The sequence below is a fragment of the Equus przewalskii genome, chromosome 9, assembly GCF_037783145.1.
Source record: "Equus przewalskii isolate Varuska chromosome 9, EquPr2, whole genome shotgun sequence".
In the NCBI taxonomy this organism is placed as follows: Eukaryota; Metazoa; Chordata; class Mammalia; order Perissodactyla; family Equidae; genus Equus; species Equus przewalskii.
The window spans coordinates 17,990,091-18,007,366 of NC_091839.1; the positions used below are offsets into that span (position 1 = coordinate 17,990,091).

General features: G+C 56.5%; 2 protein-coding genes and 1 long non-coding RNA gene across 3 annotated transcripts; 2 read left to right on the top strand and 1 right to left on the bottom strand.

Annotated features, from left to right (window-relative positions):
- The first annotated feature begins 587 nt into the window (after positions 1-587).
- On the top strand, positions 588-6,430 carry GRWD1 (glutamate rich WD repeat containing 1). The gene is made up of 7 exons (XM_008508188.2): positions 588-1,010; positions 1,213-1,330; positions 1,555-1,717; positions 3,495-3,708; positions 3,846-3,988; positions 4,151-4,348; positions 5,417-6,430. The coding sequence occupies exons 1-7, from the start codon at positions 824-826 to the stop codon at positions 5,732-5,734; spliced, it is 1,341 nt and encodes a 446-aa protein (XP_008506410.2). The 5' UTR covers positions 588-823; the 3' UTR covers positions 5,735-6,430.
- Positions 6,431-10,856: 4,426 nt separating this feature from the next.
- LOC139073529 (uncharacterized) lies at positions 10,857-15,117 on the bottom strand. Its single transcript, XR_011522357.1, has 2 exons — positions 14,998-15,117; positions 10,857-14,112 (listed from the first exon to the last, which is right to left on the bottom strand). It is a non-coding gene; the product is annotated as an uncharacterized lncRNA (long non-coding RNA).
- KCNJ14 (potassium inwardly rectifying channel subfamily J member 14) lies at positions 12,724-16,939 on the top strand. The gene is made up of 2 exons (XM_070558095.1): positions 12,724-13,425; positions 14,967-16,939. Exons 1-2 carry the CDS (start codon positions 12,724-12,726, stop codon positions 15,561-15,563), a joined length of 1,299 nt encoding a protein of 432 aa, XP_070414196.1. The 3' UTR covers positions 15,564-16,939.
- The last annotated feature ends 337 nt before the right edge of the window (positions 16,940-17,276 follow it).

The window sequence follows — 17,276 nt, forward strand, 5'->3', positions numbered from 1 at the left end:
CCCGTGGCTTGCTAGATGCTTAATATCCTGTTCGTGCAAGCGAGGAGAGTGTCTAATATATCCCAGCCAATCCACATATCTTGAGTGCCATTTATCTCACCAAGGAGAATCTATTTCTAATATTTCATTACACCAATTAGACAAACCTCTGGTGCTGATGGGCGATAAAGAGAGCCGCAGCACTTGTAATAGCTGCCTCCAGAGGGTGGACTTTCTGATTAAGCGTTCGCTGACCATAGCTGCAATGTGAACGCCTGGTTAGGCAATTGACGGCCCCTAGAGAGTAGATTCAACCGTCTAACTTACTTGTAATATCATCCTGTCTACACTAAAGCACTTTGAAGTAAATTAAAGCCATCATAACAAGGAGAGGAGAAGAAACCGACCTTATGGGTCCCCAGGGAGCAGAAGCCCAGTTTCTTTGCCAGTAAGAGCTCTTATTTGCATATATGAATAGTTAATTAAGTGGAAAGAAAGCACTGGGAGTCAAAGGTGGAAGATGGAGTCAGGGTTCCGAACTCCTCTAGTGGATGGGAATACAGGCCTCCTGCAGAACTACAACTCCCAGGAGGCCTTGCCACTGCTCTGCGGAAGAGCGCCCCAAAGTCAGGCAGCGGGTGGAGCGACTCGGTATCTACAGCCTCGGCGACTAAGCCAGCATGCCGTTACCTTAGTTCTCCTTCACCGTGTCCCCATCGCCCACTCTAATTGGTGAACAAGGAGGTTTCCAAGGTAACTGCCCTGCAGGGCGGCTCTCAGAAGGCGGAAAGCGCAAACCGGAAGTGACGCTATTACCGCGCGCCGGCGGTGAGAGAGTTCGAAGATGGCCGCGCGCAGGGGTCGGCGGCGCACGTGTGAAACCGGGGAGCCCATGGAAGCCGAGTCCGGCGACTCAGGGTCCCAGGGCGGGGCCCAAGTCTACCTGCCCGGCAGGGGACCGCCGCTACGCGAAGGAGAGGAGCTGGTCATGGACGAGGAGGCCTACGTGCTGTACCACCGAGCGCAGACTGGTAGGGCTGGGCAGCCGGACCTCTGGGTCCGGAGGAAGGAGGGGACTAGAATCTTGCGTCCTGTGGGGCTCTGGTCCTGAGCTTTTGATTTTGAGACGCTCTGAAAGGGAAGACTGGGGTCTAAGAGGGGTGACATCACACTCAAAGGGGCTGAGAGTCCTCCGTCCCGTCCTAACTTTCCCACCCCTCCTTTCATCCCCAGGCGCCCCCTGTCTCAGCTTCGACATAGTCCGGGATCATCTGGGAGACAATCGGACGGAGCTTCCTCTCAGCCTTTACCTGTGTGCTGGGACCCAGGCGGAGAGCGCCCAGAGCAACAGGTTAGTGAGACCAGAGGCTTTCCCAGGACCGGGACCCCAAGTTCCCAGCCTCTTCCTGCGTCAAGACCCAGGAGTCTGAGCCTCCAGCTCCCCCTTCCCCAGGATCCAGGAGGTGGGGCTTCCAGGTTTTGCCCCCCTCAGGCCCAGAAGTTGGGGTTCCCAGCCTCCCTCCTCCCCAAGGATCCTGGCATGCAGTGCCTCACTCACACCACGCCTCCCCCCAGGCTGATGATGCTCCGAATGCACAATCTGCATGGGACGAAGCCCCCGCCATCAGAGGGCAGTGACGAAGAGGAGGACGAGGAAGATGAAGAGGATGAAGAAGACCGGAAGCCTCAGCTCGAGTTGGCTATGGTGCCCCACTATGGTGGCATCAACCGAGTTAGGGTAAATAACAGTCCAAGAGCCTGCTTCATGACCATGCCCTTCAGGTTTTAGAAAAGCAGTTGGCACGTAGTTTCGTATATTAGTTTATAAGCATCTTAGCAATTATAATAACGGTTACTATGTACTAGGTGCTATGGAGTACGTTTATGTACTTTCCTCTTCTATAATAGAGTGAGGGTCATAGAACTTACTGATGGGCCTGATAGAAGGATAAAATGAAATAGCATAGTTATTTCAGTAAGTGAAATGGAGTTATTTGAGATGCCTAGAAACAGCACCTGTTTGTAGGGTGAGATGTCTGTTTTCTGTTACTGCTTAGAAACGGTTCTGGGCTGAGGGGTTTCTTACATGCTTCAGGGTCATAGCGCCTTCTGATCAGGTTGATGTGCGGTTTAAATGAGATGATATATGAATTTAGAGCAGCGCTTGGCCCAAAGTTCTTGTTGTGTGTTTCCATTAAAGTATTGCCATGTTTCAGGTACTGTTCTAGACCCCGGGGATTTAACAGTGAGCAAAGGGTCTGTGGCTTCATGAAACTTACATGCTGGTGGGGAAAGGAACAAGAAGAAACTAAGTTAATGTGTAGTAAGTTCAAAGGTGCTAAATGTTGCGGAGGAAAATAAAGCAAAGTAAAGGAGTTAGGGAGTTCCTGGGTGGGGTTGCTATTTTAAATATGTGGTCAGGGAAGTGTTCACTGGTAAGGTGCCATTTGAACAGAGGCCCACGGCAAGTCAGGGAGCGAGCTAAGGATATCTGTGGGACAGGATGGCAAGGGAAACACAAGTGCAAATGCCCTGGGGTGCATTTTGCATGTTTGAGGAGTTTTGAGGGAAACTGGGGAGACCAGTGCATCTGGAGCAGAATGGAAGAGGGAAAAAATGATGAGATTTGGCGAGTGGGCACAGAGAAGACAGATTGTTTAGGGCCACTGGAATGACTTGGCTTTTACTTGGAGAAATTGGGAGCCATGGGAGGCCTCAGAGCCGAAGTTGGATGGGAGCTGCCGTGTGTTTTTGAGGGATCCCGGTGGCTGCTGTATTGAGAATAGTCTGCAAGGAGGCAAGGGCAGAAGGACAGAGTCCTGGGAGGAGGGGGATATGGTAATTCAGGGGAAGGATGACATCAGCAGTAGCATGAGTGACGACCACAGAGGGAATGAGAAGGGTTGGAAGTGGCGTGTTTTCAGTGCAGCCAGCGTAGGCGGTGGGGGCGAGGAAGAAGAGACGAATTGAGAATGAGTCCTGCATTTTGGGGCTGGGGTGGGGAACACCTGGGAGGAGGAGGTTGCAGTCAGCGATCAGGAGCCTGCCTTTGGTCTCCTGAAGTTTGTGTGGTCGGTGCCATATAAGTCTGGGGTTCAGGAGAGAGGCCAGGGCTAGAGGCTCCTGGAAGCCCTGAGGCTGAACGGGGTCCACGCAGAGGCAAAGAGATCTGAGGACTGAGGCCTGTGACCCTCCACCATTTGGAGGGTTAGAGACCGAGGGTTTGGACACACTCCTGAGGGCTGGTGGGAATTATAGCCATGATTCCCAGGAGTCTGGAAGCAGTTTTGACCTCCCCCCAACACTACATCTCCTGCAGCGTGGGGAGCTGTCACAGGTCCCAAGGTGGTCTCATAGGCTGGGATTCCTTTCCCACAAAGGTTTCTGGGAGTTGTAGTCCCAGCCGGGGGGATCTGGAGAACTGCGGTTCTGGTTCTCGGATGCTAGGAGCTGTGGTCACCACCCTGAGCCTCCTGTCCCTCCCCCCTTACCCCTCTGCCCCGTCCCCGCTGCAGGTATCATGGCTGGGCGAGGAGCCGGTGGCTGGGGTGTGGTCAGAGAAGGGCCAGGTGGAGGTGTTTGCGCTGCGGCGGCTTCTGCAGGTGGTGGATGACCCCCAGGCCATGGCGACCTTCCTCCGGGACGAGCAGGCCCGAGTGAAGCCCATCTTCGCCTTTGCTGGCCACATGGGCGAGGGCTTTGCACTCGACTGGTCCTCTCGTGTGCCCGGTAAGTGCCTGAGGTGGGATTGGTCCTGAGGGGTGGGAGGGAACAGGGTCCCCAGCAGGGCTGGGTGTTAAGACTCCAGGGAGGGGAGTGAGCCGTGGCCAGCTGGGACCAGGTAGTTTCCTGACTCCCTTCCCCAGGGCGCCTGCTGACTGGTGACTGTCAAAAGAACATCCATCTCTGGACGCCTACGGACGGTGGCTCCTGGCACGTGGACCAGCGGCCATTTGTGGGCCACGCACGCTCCGTGGAAGACCTGCAATGGTCCCCGACTGAGGACACGGTGAGGGAGGGCTGGGGGCCTGGATTCCTGGGTCTTGGGGTAGGAGGGGGCTGGGAGCAGGTCCTGGTGAGGGGGACACTAAAAGAGAGGGTCGCCCACCACTAGTCCCCGATCTCTGGGACGCTGGGGTCTGGGGTGTCACTCAGAATCCTCCTTGTCCAGGTCTTCGCCTCCTGCTCAGCTGACGCCTCCATTCGCATCTGGGACATCCGGGCAGCCCCCAGCAAGGCCTGCATGCTCACCACCGCCACCGCCCACGATGGGGATGTCAACGTCATCAGCTGGAGCCGCCGGGAGCCCTTCCTGCTCAGTGGCGGGGATGACGGGGCCCTCAAAGTCTGGGACCTGCGGCAGTTCAAGGTACTCTCCCAGCCTCTAGGATTGGGGGGTTTCCCTCCTTAGAAATGGTTTTATACACCAGAGCCAGGAAGGCCCTTCAAATTGGGGTCCAGCCCCCTCGGGGTGCAGGTGAGGAAACAGCCTCAGCAAGAGGGAGGCTTGTGGCTGGTCGAGGGTCGCTCACTCTACCAGCTGGAGCGTTGACGAGAGACAGAAGAGGCTGGGTGGCAGCAGAGACTACAACTCCCATCTGCCCCTGGCGGAGCCGTGCAGCTGGCTGTGCTGCCCAGGGGCTCAAGGGCTTCAGGGAGTTGTAGTTTTTCTTCTGGTGGGTTTTATAGAATCACCTGAGAATCAGAGCCCAGTTCACTCGTTGCAGGAGAGGAAACTGAGGCACAGAAAGGACAGAAGCAGATATGACATTACCGACCAGCGAAGAGTTAACTTTGTAGAGCTGAGAGGGGCTCTGGGGAGAACTTGCAGCTTCTGGCATCCCTCTGGACAAAGCCATCATTTCCTGTAGCTCCACGGCATCCTAGCACCATGGTGTTGTCATCTCTTTTTTCCCTCCAAAGTACTGGGTTCTATAGAATCAGCCCTGGGGAGACTTCTAGAAATGGATTCCAGCCCCCAAGGCAGGTGGATGGCCAGGTCACATGGCCAAGCCGACTGACCATTGGAACCCTGGAGCCACTTCTCCAAATTAGAGAGACTCCAGCCCCCAGCGGCTGCTTGGCTGTAGTCAGAGTCTTTTTGTTCTTTACGTGGCTGACTCTGGAGCCTGTGGGCTGTGCTTCCGCCCCGTCCAAGGCCTTCAGAGAATCAAAGGGGAGAACACGTAGGAACCACCCCCTCCCTTTTATAGGAAGGGAAACTGAGGCACACCCAGGGAGGAGTAGGGGTGGAGATTTTGTGACCTGGAGCTGGGGGGGGGGGGGGGCAGTTCTTTGCTAGTGAAACCACAATTCCCAGGAGCCCCTGGGATGGTACACCTTTACCCTAAGGCTGGAGAGGAGTGCGGGGCTCTTCCTGGGTCGCCCCAGGAGTCAAGCTGAGGTGCTCAGATCCCTGACTCCCATCTTCCCGTAGTCTGGCTCCCCTGTGGCCACCTTCAAGCAGCACGTGGCCCCCGTGACCTCCGTCGAGTGGCACCCTCAGGACAGTGGGGTCTTCGCAGCCTCAGGGGCAGACAACCAGATCACACAGTGGGACCTGGCGGTGGAGCGGGACCCTGAGGCGGGCGACGCGGAGACCGACCCCGCGCTGGTGGACCTCCCCCAGCAGCTGCTGTTCGTGCACCAGGGCGAGACAGACCTGAAGGAGCTGCACTGGCACCCGCAGTGCCCCGGGGTCCTGGTCAGCACCGCCCTGTCGGGCTTCACCGTCTTCCGCACCATCAGCGTCTGAGGTGTCCCGCGGCGTCTGGGCTGGCCTTGCGCTTGGGAACTGAGGATGAGGTTGGTTCCCCCGCAGGGGAATCATTCAGATCTGTTGACCAGCCCCACTCCAGAAGAAGGGCTTAGTTCAGCCCATTGGCCGCTGTGATGGATTCTGTTGGACTTCCTATTCTTTGAAAGGACTTGATTTGGTCCACTGACCCCTGTTACCAAAGGACATAGCTTGACCCGTGACTCTCAAACTGCTTGGTTTGGTCCAGTGACTTGCTTTGACCCAGGGCCCTGTAAAACCACTGCCTTGACTCCAGGGACCCCTCCCACCCAAGGACTTGGTTTAGCCCAGTGACGCCCCCACCTGTCACAGGACTCCGCTGGCCTGTTTCCCAGCTGGGCCTGGTTGGCCCGTGTTGCTGTGGTCATTCTGTCAGCTGTGCCACCTGCCTTGACCCTTTGACCTCTCTGCCCCAGGACCCAGTTTTGGACGCTGGTCTTCCCCAGGGAACTCAAGTACTTTACAGTGGCTGGGCTAAATGTGAGTGGCAGGTTCCCCCAGGTGAATTTGGTTTTGCCCTTTGTCTTCCTGCCAACCGGGCTGGCCAGGACTTGCCAGTGAGGGGCTGCACGGGGCCTTCTCTCTGCAGCAAAGCAGGCGCTGTGTGGGGAGGAAAGTCGGGCTCCTGAGAGGCAATAAAGGACCAGAATGAGGCCTGCTGTGTGTGCGACTCGTCCTGGCCACTTCCCTGTAAAGGAACGGGCGAGGAGGCGGGAATCTGCGCCCAGGCCTCTGGGCCGGGAGAGGCCCCTGGGAGTCCTTGCCGCAGGCATTCCAGCCCTCAGTCCACTAGCCGCTCTGCCTTCCCCAAATTCTCTTCCATCTGGAACTCACTGCGGGTCTCAGGGGCATCTCCCCTGTGTCCCCCAACTTTTTTAAGGCTTCGTCTCCCGGGGAACCAGGGAGCCCCCCATGTCTCTGTCCTCCCCTCGCTGCCCGCTTCATCCTGACCATTTCTTTGTTCCCTCATCTGTCCCCCCATCTTCCCGTGTGTCCTGGCCCCCTCCCCCTTCTGTGTCTCTCTGCCACCGGCTCCTCTCCAGCCTGCTTGGGCTGTGGCCCAGCCGCCCTGCCTGGCCGTCCTCCCTGGCTCCCCCTCTGCGGCTCTGAGCTGGCCCCACCCCCTGCCCCCCCTCAGGCCAGGCCTCTGATCCTCCTGTGGACACAGAGGTCGGACGCCCGGCACAGGGCCCCTGGGGCCGAGGACCGACCGCAGCCCCTCAGTACTCACAGAGGCCTCCCCTCGGCCAAGCAGAGGAGCCCCCGGTGGAGGACATGGGGGTGGGCCGCCCCACCAGGTACGCGCCTCCATGGAGGGCCCGGGCAGCGCTCCTGGGCCTGGGAGCCAGCCTGCCTCCCCATCCTCTCTGCTCCGCTGTCTCTGTCCCGCTGTCTCTGCCCCAAGGTCCCCCGTCCTCAGAGACAGATTCCAGCCCAGTGCCTCTGTCTCTGAATCCTCTCCATTTTCTGTCCCCCTCATCCTCCCTCTCATCCGAGCCTCTCTTTCTTGCCCCATCTCTGTCTTCCCAACTCCGTCTCCCCATCGTTCCATTTCCTAAGACAGGATCTCCACTTCTTTCCCGATTGATTGTAGTCGGCCTGTCTCTTTTCTGTCCCCCTCTCTCTGGGTCTCTGTCCCCCTCTCTCTGGGTCTCTGTCCCCCTCTCTGGGTCCCTGTCCCCCTCTCTCTCTGGGTCTCTGTCCCCCTCTCTGGGTCCCTGTACCCCTCTCTCTCTGGGTCCCTGTGCCCCTCTCTCTCTGGGTCCCTGTCCCCCTCTCTCTGGGTCCCTGTCCCCCCTCTCTCTGGGTCTCTGTTCCCCTCTCTGGGTCCCTGTCCCCCCTCTCTCTGGGTCTCTGTCCCCCTCTCTCTGGGTCCCTGTCCCCCCCTCCAGGTCTCTGTCCCCTTCTCTCTGGGTCCCTGTCCCCCCTCTCTCTGGGTCCCTGTGCCCCTCTCTCTCTGGGTCCCTGTCCCCCCCTCCAGGTCTCTGTCCCCCTCTCTCTGGGTCCCTGTCCCCCTCTCTCTGGGTCCCTGTCCCCCCCTCCAGGTCTCTGTCCCCTCTCTCTGGGTCCCTGTCCCCCTCTCTCTGGGTCTCTGTCCCCCTCTCTCTGGGTCCCTGTGCCCCTCTCTCTGGGTCCCTGTCCCCTCTCTCTCTGGGTCCCTGTCCCCCCCTCTCCCTGGGTCCCTGTCCCCTTCTCTCTGGGTCTCTGTCCCCCTCTCCCTGGGTCCCTGTCCCCTCTCCCTGGGTCCCTGTCCCCCTCTCCCTGGGTCTCTGTCCCCCTCTCTCTGGGTCCCTGTCCCCCTCTCTCTGGGTCCCTGTCCCCCCTCTCTCTGGGTCCCTGTCCCCTCTCTCTCTGGGTCCCTGTCCCCCCCTCTCCCTGGGTCCCTGTCCCCTTCTCTCTGGGTCTCTGTCCCCCTCTCTCTGGGTCCCTGTCCCCTCTCCCTGGGTCCCTGTCCCCCTCTCTCTGGGTCTCTGTCCCCCTCTCTCTGGGTCCCTGTCCCCCTCTCTCTGGGTCCCTGTCCCCTCTCTCTCTGGGTCCCTGTCCCCCCTCTCTCTGGGTCCCTGTCCCCTCTCTCTCTGGGTCCCTGTCCCCCCCTCTCCCTGGGTCCCTGTGCCCCTCTCTCTCTGGGTCTCTGTCCCCCTCTCTCTGGGTCTCTGTCCCCCTCTCTCTGGGTCTCTGTCCCCTCTCTCTGGGTCTCTGTCCCCCTCTTTCTGGGTCCCTGTCCCCCCTCTCTCTGGGTCCCTGTCCCCTCTCTCTCTGGGTCCCTGTCCCCCCCTCTCCCTGGGTCCCTGTCCCCTTCTCTCTGGGTCTCTGTCCCCTTCTCTCTGGGTCCCTGTCCCCTCTCCCTGGGTCCCTGTCCCCCTCTCTCTGGGTCTCTGTCCCCCTCTCTCTGGGTCCCTGTCCCCCTCTCTCTGGGTCTCTGTCCCCCTCTCCCTGGGTCTCTGCGTCTTTGTCCCCCTCTGCGTCCCTGTCCCCCTCTCTCTGGGTCTCTGTACCCCTCTCCCTGGGTCTTCATCCCCCTCTGGGCCCCTGTCCGTCTCTCTCGGGATCTCCACCCCCATCTCTGTCCTTCCCTCTTTCCTGGGCCCTCTCTCTCAGCACCCTTCTCTTCCTTCCCACTCAGAGCCTCTGCACCCTTGTCTGTCTCCAGTCTCTGCCCCACGCCCCCTCCCCTCAGTCCCTGCCCTCCACCCTGCTGCCCAGACCCCATCAGTAGTTGGGGGAGGGGGACACCCAGGGTGTGGGGAAGTGAAAGTGCTTCTTCGGTGAGGGGGGCGGGGAGGGAGGTTGGTGCCCAGGGGCGGGGCTTCTTGGCCCAGATTAGACAGTGACTTTGACATGAAGTCGATGCACCTTAAGCCACGGGTCTCCTTTATATGGAAACATTAAGCTGCTCTCGCAGGTCAGGGGGAGGAAGGGGGAGGACTTCAGGCTCCGGATACTTTTCCCTCCTGTCCTGCCTTTGCGGGGGAGGGGGTGCCCTGAGCCCAGTGCGTCCACCCCTGTGAGCTGGGCCACTTGGACACAAGACAGGGCCCCCTGGAGGTGAAGACCCCAGTCGGCCTTGTGAAATGGACACGGTCTCATCCGCCTCACAGGGCTGAGGGTGGGACTCAAGGATTTAGGAGGAGAGTCCTGGTTTGGGAAGGCTCAGGACCAGACCGGCACCCCACCCCCGGCACCGCGTGGGTCTGGCCAGGTCTCTGAGCCTGTTCCCCAACCTGTGAAACGGGACGATGATCTTGACCTCCCAGCATCCTGAACAGGCGAGGTGAGTGGTGGGGTCTGGTGGAGTCCGGGGGTGGCCATGGGCATCTGGTGAGCTCGTTAGGAGGCTCTGGAGCTCGGAGGTGCTCAGGAGGCAGGAGGAGGGCACTTGATAAGGTCGTCCGTGGTTCGTCGCTCAGGCTCGGGCACCGAGAAGCCCGGAGTGGGGCCCAGGGTCTGCCACGTCCGGCTGAGGGACTTGAGACAAGGGATGGGCCCCGTGCCTCAGTTTGCTTTTTAAAAAAGCAAAGTCCCACCTCCCAGAGCTGTGATTACAGACTGGTGAGTGGGTGTGAGGAGGCCCAGCCTGGTGCGGCGAGGGGAGGGGTCTGTGTGAGGCCTACAAAGGTAGAAGTTGGAGCCTGGATTCTGACCTCAAACCTGCCCCCTTCAGCGATGAGCCTCAGTTTCCCCTTTGCAGAAAAACGATCTCTAACGCCCAGGGTTGTGAGGGTGAGAAAAGAGTCAAGGTTGGGGCACATCATGGGCGCTGGACACAGCCAGGCCCAGGCCACTCTGACCTGAGCCACAGCTTTGCCTCTGCAGAGGGGTGTAATAGCCCCCCACGTGGCAGACCTGTCCGGGTGGTCAGAGACAGCAGGTGCAGAGCTGGGGGCAGGGGAGGGCGCCCACTGGTGTTGAACTTCACGTTGACTGAACACCCTCTCCTCAGATTGAGTGCCCCCAGCCCTACCAAGAATCCCATGAGGATCCCCAGGGCCTGGCACAGGGGGCACCGAGTACATAGGTACTTGGTAAACACTGATGGAAGTGATAGGCAAAACACTTCACCCCTAGCCCGGACAGGTCCTGGAAGTCCCTCCACCACCACGCTAGATGGTAACCCTGCAGCTGCTGGCACACGATGAAGCCTGTAGGTCCATGCCCAGCTTTTCCCTCCATCTTTCCTCCACCCTGTCGAGGTTCCCTCCATTCCACAGATGAGGGAACTGAGGCTCAGGAACGGCTGAGACTTCCCACCAGTCATAGAGCTAGTCAGTGGCCAGGCCACGATTCGCCCTAGAGCTGCCTGATTCAAAAACCCAACGTCTTTCTTCTGGATCCCTCTTCCTTTCAAGGTGGGGTTTTCTATCCTCATTCCACAGATGAGCAAACTGAGGCTCCAGAAAAGGAAGCCAGTGGTCTCAGGGCACGTAGTGGGTCAACAGCTGAGCCAGGACTGGGTTGTGGGTCTATATGACTAGAAAGCACTTCCTGCCCTCGAAGGAGTCCCATTTCCCCATTGTACAGTCGAGGAAACCATGGCTCAGAAAGACTTGCCCGAGATCGGAGGGGCAGGGCTGAGCCTGGGTTGGTTTTTGTTTTTTGTAATGGTTTCATTGAAATACAATTCACATACCATACAATTCACATATTAAAGTGTACGGTTGCACGTTATTTAGCATATCCACAGAGTTGTGCAACTACAATCAATTTTAGAACATTTTCATCACCCCAAAAAGAAGTCCCATGTTCTCTGGCTGTCACTCCCCAATCCCCCCATTTCCCCAGTCCTAGCACCACTAGTCTACCTTCTCAATTTATAGATTTGCCCATTCTGGACGTTTCCTATAAATGAAAGTACTCAATATGTGATCTTCTGTGATCAGCTTCTCACACTTAGAATGAGGTTTCTAAGGTTCATCCATGTTGTAGCATCTATCCATGCTTAATTTCTTTTTGTTGCTAGCAGTACTCTCTTGTGTGGATACACCACCTTTTATTTATCCCTTCATCAGTTGATGGATATTTGGTTGTTTCCATCTTTTGGCTGTTGTGAATGACACTGCTATAAACATTTGTGTACAAGTGTTTGTGTGGACACTTGTTTTAATTTATCTTGGGTAGGAGTAGAATTGCTGGGTCATATGGTAACCCTACGTTTAACCATTTAAGGAACTGCCGGACTGTTTTCCTCACCAGCTGCACAACTTTACATTCTGCCAGTAGTGTTTGAGGGTGCCAGTTTCTCCATATCCTTGTCAACACTTGTTATTTTCGGGGTTTTTTTCCTTTTGTTATTGCCATCCTAGTGGGTATGAGTTGGTATCTCTTTATGGTTTTGATTTGCGTTTCCCTGATGGCTAATGATGTCAGGCATCTTTTCATGTGCTTATTGGCCATTGGTCTATCTTTCTTGGAGAAATGTCTATTCAGATCCTTTGCCCATTTTTGAATTGGGTTGTCTTTTTATTTTATTGTTTTTATTTTTGGCGAGGGAGATTGGCCCTGAGCTAACATCTGTGCCAATCTTCCTCTGTTTTGTATGTGGGATGCTGCCACAGCATGGCTTGATGAGCAGTGGGTAGGTCCATGCCCAGGATCTGAACCTGTCAACCCTGGGTGGCCGAAGCATAACGTGTAAACTTAACCACTATGCCACCAGGCCAGCCCCTGGATTGTCTTTTTATTATTGAGTTGTAAGGGCTCTTTATAGCTTTTAAAAACAAACTCTTCATCAGATATATGATTTACAACTATTTTCATCCGCCGGTGGATTGTCTTTTCACTTTCTTGATGGTGTCCTTTGAAGCACAAACGTTTTTAATTTTGATGAAGTTCAATTTACCCACTTCTTTTCCTTTTGTTGCTTGTGCTTTCTGAGCCTGTTTTTGAACCACAGGTGACCTCAGAGCCTGGCTCATCTCTCCATGCTGACTCCATGCTGGGAAGCAGTTACCACATAGTAGACACTGCATTTGCTGGGACTCAAATCCCAGTTTACTCAGCTGTGACCTTGGCCAAGTCAAACGTTCCGTGCCTCAGGTTCCTCATTTGTACACTGGGCGTGATAATATCTATACTGCTCTGAGGCTAAAACACGTAAATTCATGTAATGTGCTCAAAACAGTGCCTGGCACTATATAAATGTCTGCCCTAATTATTCTGGCGCTTGCTATAATGTTGTTGTTGTTGTTGTTATGGCTGTAGTTTTGTGGCTATTGCTATACAATATCTCCTATAGTATTATTACACGGCTATTGATGGGTACTGTTTTGACTGTCAAGGTGAGTATCCTTTCCCCCCTTTGCCAGATGAGGCCGCTAAGGCCCAGGGAGCATGCCTGTCCAAGAAGCCCACCATTCTTGGCCCCCCTGACGTTGCTGCCCGTTTCTTGTCCCCGCAGGTTCGGGGCGCCCGCCCCCCACTAGGCCAAGTGGAGGGGGTGCCCCCACCCAATGGGCCTGGCCAGGGCCCTGCGCCGCCTTAGCGGCGCCCTGGAGTCGGGAGAGAGCAGGGCGGGCGATGAGGAAGAGGCCGGGCCGGGGCTGTGCCACAACGGGTGGGCGCCGTCGGCGGTGGGGCGGCGGCGCGGGCGCTTCGTCAAGAAGGACGGGCACTGCAACGTGCGCTTCGTGAACCTGGGCGGCCAGGGCGCGCGCTATCTCAGCGACCTGTTCACCACGTGCGTGGACGTGCGCTGGCGCTGGATGTGCCTGCTCTTCTCCTGCTCCTTCCTCGCCTCCTGGCTGCTCTTCGGCCTGGCCTTCTGGCTCATCGCCTCGCTGCACGGCGACCTGGCCGCGCCGCCGCCGCCCGCGCCCTGCTTCTCGCAGGTGGCCAGCTTCCTGGCCGCCTTCCTCTTCGCGCTGGAGACGCAGACGTCCATCGGCTACGGCGTGCGCAGCGTCACCGAGGAGTGCCCGGCCGCCGTGGCCGCCGTGGTGCTGCAGTGCATCGCCGGCTGCGTGCTCGACGCCTTCGTCGTGGGCGCCGTCATGGCCAAGATGGCCAAGCCCAAGAAGCGCAACGAGACGCTCGTCTTCAGCGAGAACGCCGTCGTGGCGCTGCGCGACCGCCGCCTCTGCCTCATGTGGCGCGTGGGCAACCTGCGCCGCAGCCACCTCGTCGAGGCCCACGTGCGGGCCCAGCTGCTGCAGGTGCGGGGCGCCGCGGCCCGGGGAGGGCGGGCGGGCGGGCGGGCGGGAGTCCTGGGGGATTGTGGGAGATGTAGGCCTGAGGGCGAAGTGTGCGTGGGGCCTGGAGGGTGCGTGGACTACAGTTCCCAGCAGTCTCTTAGGCAGGGACGCTATCGCCGAGCTCGGGGACTGAGGATGGTTCCCGGACCAGTTGTAGGAGGTGTAAACCAAAGAGAGGGATTCGTGACCTCTCTAGTTCTTCCTGGAGGCCTAGACTTGAAACACATCTTGAGACATAAAGAGCTTCCTGTGGCCTGAGGATGGGCCCTCTATGTGATGGTGGGAAATCTAGACCCGAGAGGGACACTCCTGGCCTGTGAAGGCTCCGAACTACAATTCCCAGAAGCCTCTGAGGGCAGGGAACGTGTCCAGATTGGGTGGTCTGAGGAGATGATGTAGTTTTGTGGGTGCTGTAAACCACGGCTCAGTTTTACAATTCTCAGCCAACACTATGGTACAGAGAATGGCCTATGACTCGAGTCCAGGCCCCTTTGGGGCTGTGGGAGATGTAGGCCCGAGGATGGGGTGCAGCTCACACCTGCAGAGCTGTGGAGCACAATTCTTCCCCACCCCTGGGCATGGGGTCCTGCAGCATTTATGGGAGACTTCATTCCCCGCGTCAGTGGCCCAGTCTCTCCCACCAGCCTCCTGCTCGGAGGAGTACAGGGCAGGGGTTGGGAAATTCAAATTTTAGCTTCTCAGCAAAAAAACCCACAAAAAACAACTACAACTCCCATTGGCCTGTGGCTCCCTCCAGCGCCCTGAAGAAGGGGACTTAGTGTTTCTAGAATTGTAGTCAAACTGCCCTAACAAATTCTGGGGCAGTAGCTGCCCTTGCCCCAGTAAAGACACTTAAGAACCCTGGGCTGAGGTTGGACCTGGGTGAGAGGGAGGGACAGTGGTGGGAACTACAACTCCCAGCAGCATCTGGGGGCCCCTGAGACAGTTGCAAAAGACTGGGTCCCCCACCGCCCACTTCTGTCTCCTGCTTGACTGTTGGAGACACCAGGAGTCATGACCACGAGGGATACTGTGTCTCCCAGAAGTCTGTGGGGCACTGACATGGTCTGGGGGGAGGAAATGGAACCAGTGGGTAGGTGGGGTGAAACTGCCAACACGTGGCCTAGGGACTGCATATCCCGACCCACCCACACATACAAACACACATACACACAGGATGGAGGGGCTTGTAGTTGGGGTCAGGGGGCGGTAGATAGTGCAGGGCCTAGCCTGAGGCTGTGGTGGAATACAGGGTGTCATCCTCGTTTATCTTTCTCTGGCCATATATTGAAAGCCATTTTTTATTCCCTATCTGTCCCGTATCTCTGTCCTCCTCTCTTTCTGGGTCACTGTCCCCTTCTCTTTGGGTCCATGTTCTCACCCCACCCCAACCCCTGCTGGTCTCTCCCCTCCTCTTTCTCTGCATCACTCCTTTCTCTCCTGTCTCTGTTCGTCTCTGTGCTCCCTGCTGTCTATCTTTGGCCCCTCACTTTTCACTGCAGCCTCGAGTGACCCCGGAGGGTGAGTACATACCGCTGGACCATCAGGATGTGGACGTGGGCTTTGATGGTGGCACCGATCGCATCTTCCTCGTGTCTCCCATCACCATCGTGCACGAGATCGACTCTGCCAGTCCTCTGTATGAACTAGGACGTGCCGAGCTGGCCCGGGCCGACTTCGAGCTGGTGGTCATTCTCGAGGGCATGGTTGAGGCCACGGCGATGACCACACAGTGTCGCTCTTCCTACCTCCCTGGTGAGCTGCTCTGGGGCCATCGTTTTGAGCCAGTCCTCTTCCAGCGTGGCTCCCAGTACGAGGTCGACTATCGCCACTTCCATCGCACTTATGAGGTCCCAGGGACACCCGTCTGCAGCGCCAAGGAGCTAGACGAACGGGCAGAGCAGGCTTCCCACAGCCCCAAGTCTAGCTTCCCTGGCTCCCTGGCTGCATTTTGTTATGAGAATGAACTTGCTCTGAGCTGCTGCCAGGAGGAAGATGAGGAAGAGGAAGCCAAGGAGGGGGACGAGGGGGAGGCAGAAGATGAAGCTGCCAGCCCCCGAGTACTCACACCAACCCTGGCACTGACCCTGCCCCCATGAAATCAGCTGGTGTCTCCCTATTTGTACCCCCTTCCCAGAGGTAGCAAGATGGAGAGATCAGGCCCTCTCCTGGGATGGCGGCAGGTGTTTCCCAAGACCAGACAGGCCTGCTGGGTAAATCATTAGCTGGTGAAGTTCTGCTATGCTTAGTGGACCCACCACGGACGTACTGGACCTTAATTCCACTGCGTTCCATGCTCCCTCCTGAGACCCCTTTGTCAGCCCGATTCCTGAGTCTCACCAGAGCTGAGGGATCCAGAATTCTGGACCACCCAAGAGGCAAGAACTGGACGTTCTAGATTCCTCTATGTGGCTGGCTTAGGTTATTGAGCAGGTCGGGAATCAGTGGTATAGACGGCCTCTGGGGCGGGAGGTCGACAGTTCTTGAGCAGCAATAGAGATCAAGAGTCTGTAGGTCTGGATTGACCAGAGATTCAAGGGACTGTTGCTTCTAGACTCAGCCAACCAAGTAGCAAATGATTTTTTCTACACCACCTAAGGAGGGAAGGTTACGCCCTGCTTGGGTGGCCCTCCTTAAGAATGTCTGAAGAATTCAAGACTATCTTGATTGACCAATGTCAAGGAATGTTGACTGCAAGTCAAGAAAGGACCTTGTGGTTCCAGAAAGCCCAAGAGTTGAGATTCTGTGAATCTAGATTGAATGCAGAGGCAAGGACTGGTCATTCTAGAACAGCTTTGATCTAGAGAGTTGACATACTCCAGAAACTAGAGTTATGTTTCTAGAATGCACAAAACAATGGTGAGTCTGTGGGTCTAGAAGGACTGAAGTGAGAGATGAGGAGTTCTTGATGCCGGGTAACTCCGGACCACTGGCTGTAGGACATCGGAGCAGCGGGATAATCAATGCTTCTAAATGATCCGCAGGGGTTTTTTTTAAGTGCCATTCTAGAATGTCCAAAGGAATCAGGATTCTGTGGCTCTAGATTGATCACAGAGTCAAGAAAGGTGTGATGATCCTAGATATGTCTGAGATTTGCTGGTTCCAGTTTGCCCAAAGGACTTGAGAATCTCGATGATTCTAGATGACTTCTTTGTGGTTCTGTAATGCCAAAGAATCAAGGCTCCAGGGGTCCAGAGTTGTCCATTATCAAAGCCTGGAAGTTCTAATCAGCTCCTAGAACTTGGCAGTTCTGAGGTAGACTCAGGACTTGAGAGACAGCATTTCTGGGCTGACCTAGAAGGTGTGGGTAACAGGGCTACTTATTGGGCAAGGAAAGGGAGAGGCCCAAGGCTGGTGAGTCTGCAGTGCTCTGGAATCCTGCACCTAGCGATGTGTGTTTATTTCTTAAAGGTGTTATACCTACATGTATTGTATATATATATATATAATATAAATACAGATATCTATCTATTTTTTCCCGTGGTTCCTACAGAGGGGTTAGAAATTGAGCTTGAGCTAATTGGAACGGGGTTCTTTACAAGGATCCAGGAAGCTTTGCTCTAAATCCCAACTCTGCCCCAACTTTACTGTGTGACTTTGGGCAAATCACTCCCCTCTCCTCGCCTCAGTTTCCCCATCTGTAAAAATGGGACATTGGAACTCAAAGATCTCCAAGGGCCTTTCCACCAGGATGATTCTGCCCTTCACTGAGGGTGAGGTGGGGGTGAGGGTCCTGGGATTTCCTACATCTCCCTGGTGCTGGAAACCATAGCCTTCCATGGGCAACTGGAATGGGAGGTGCTCTTGGAGGC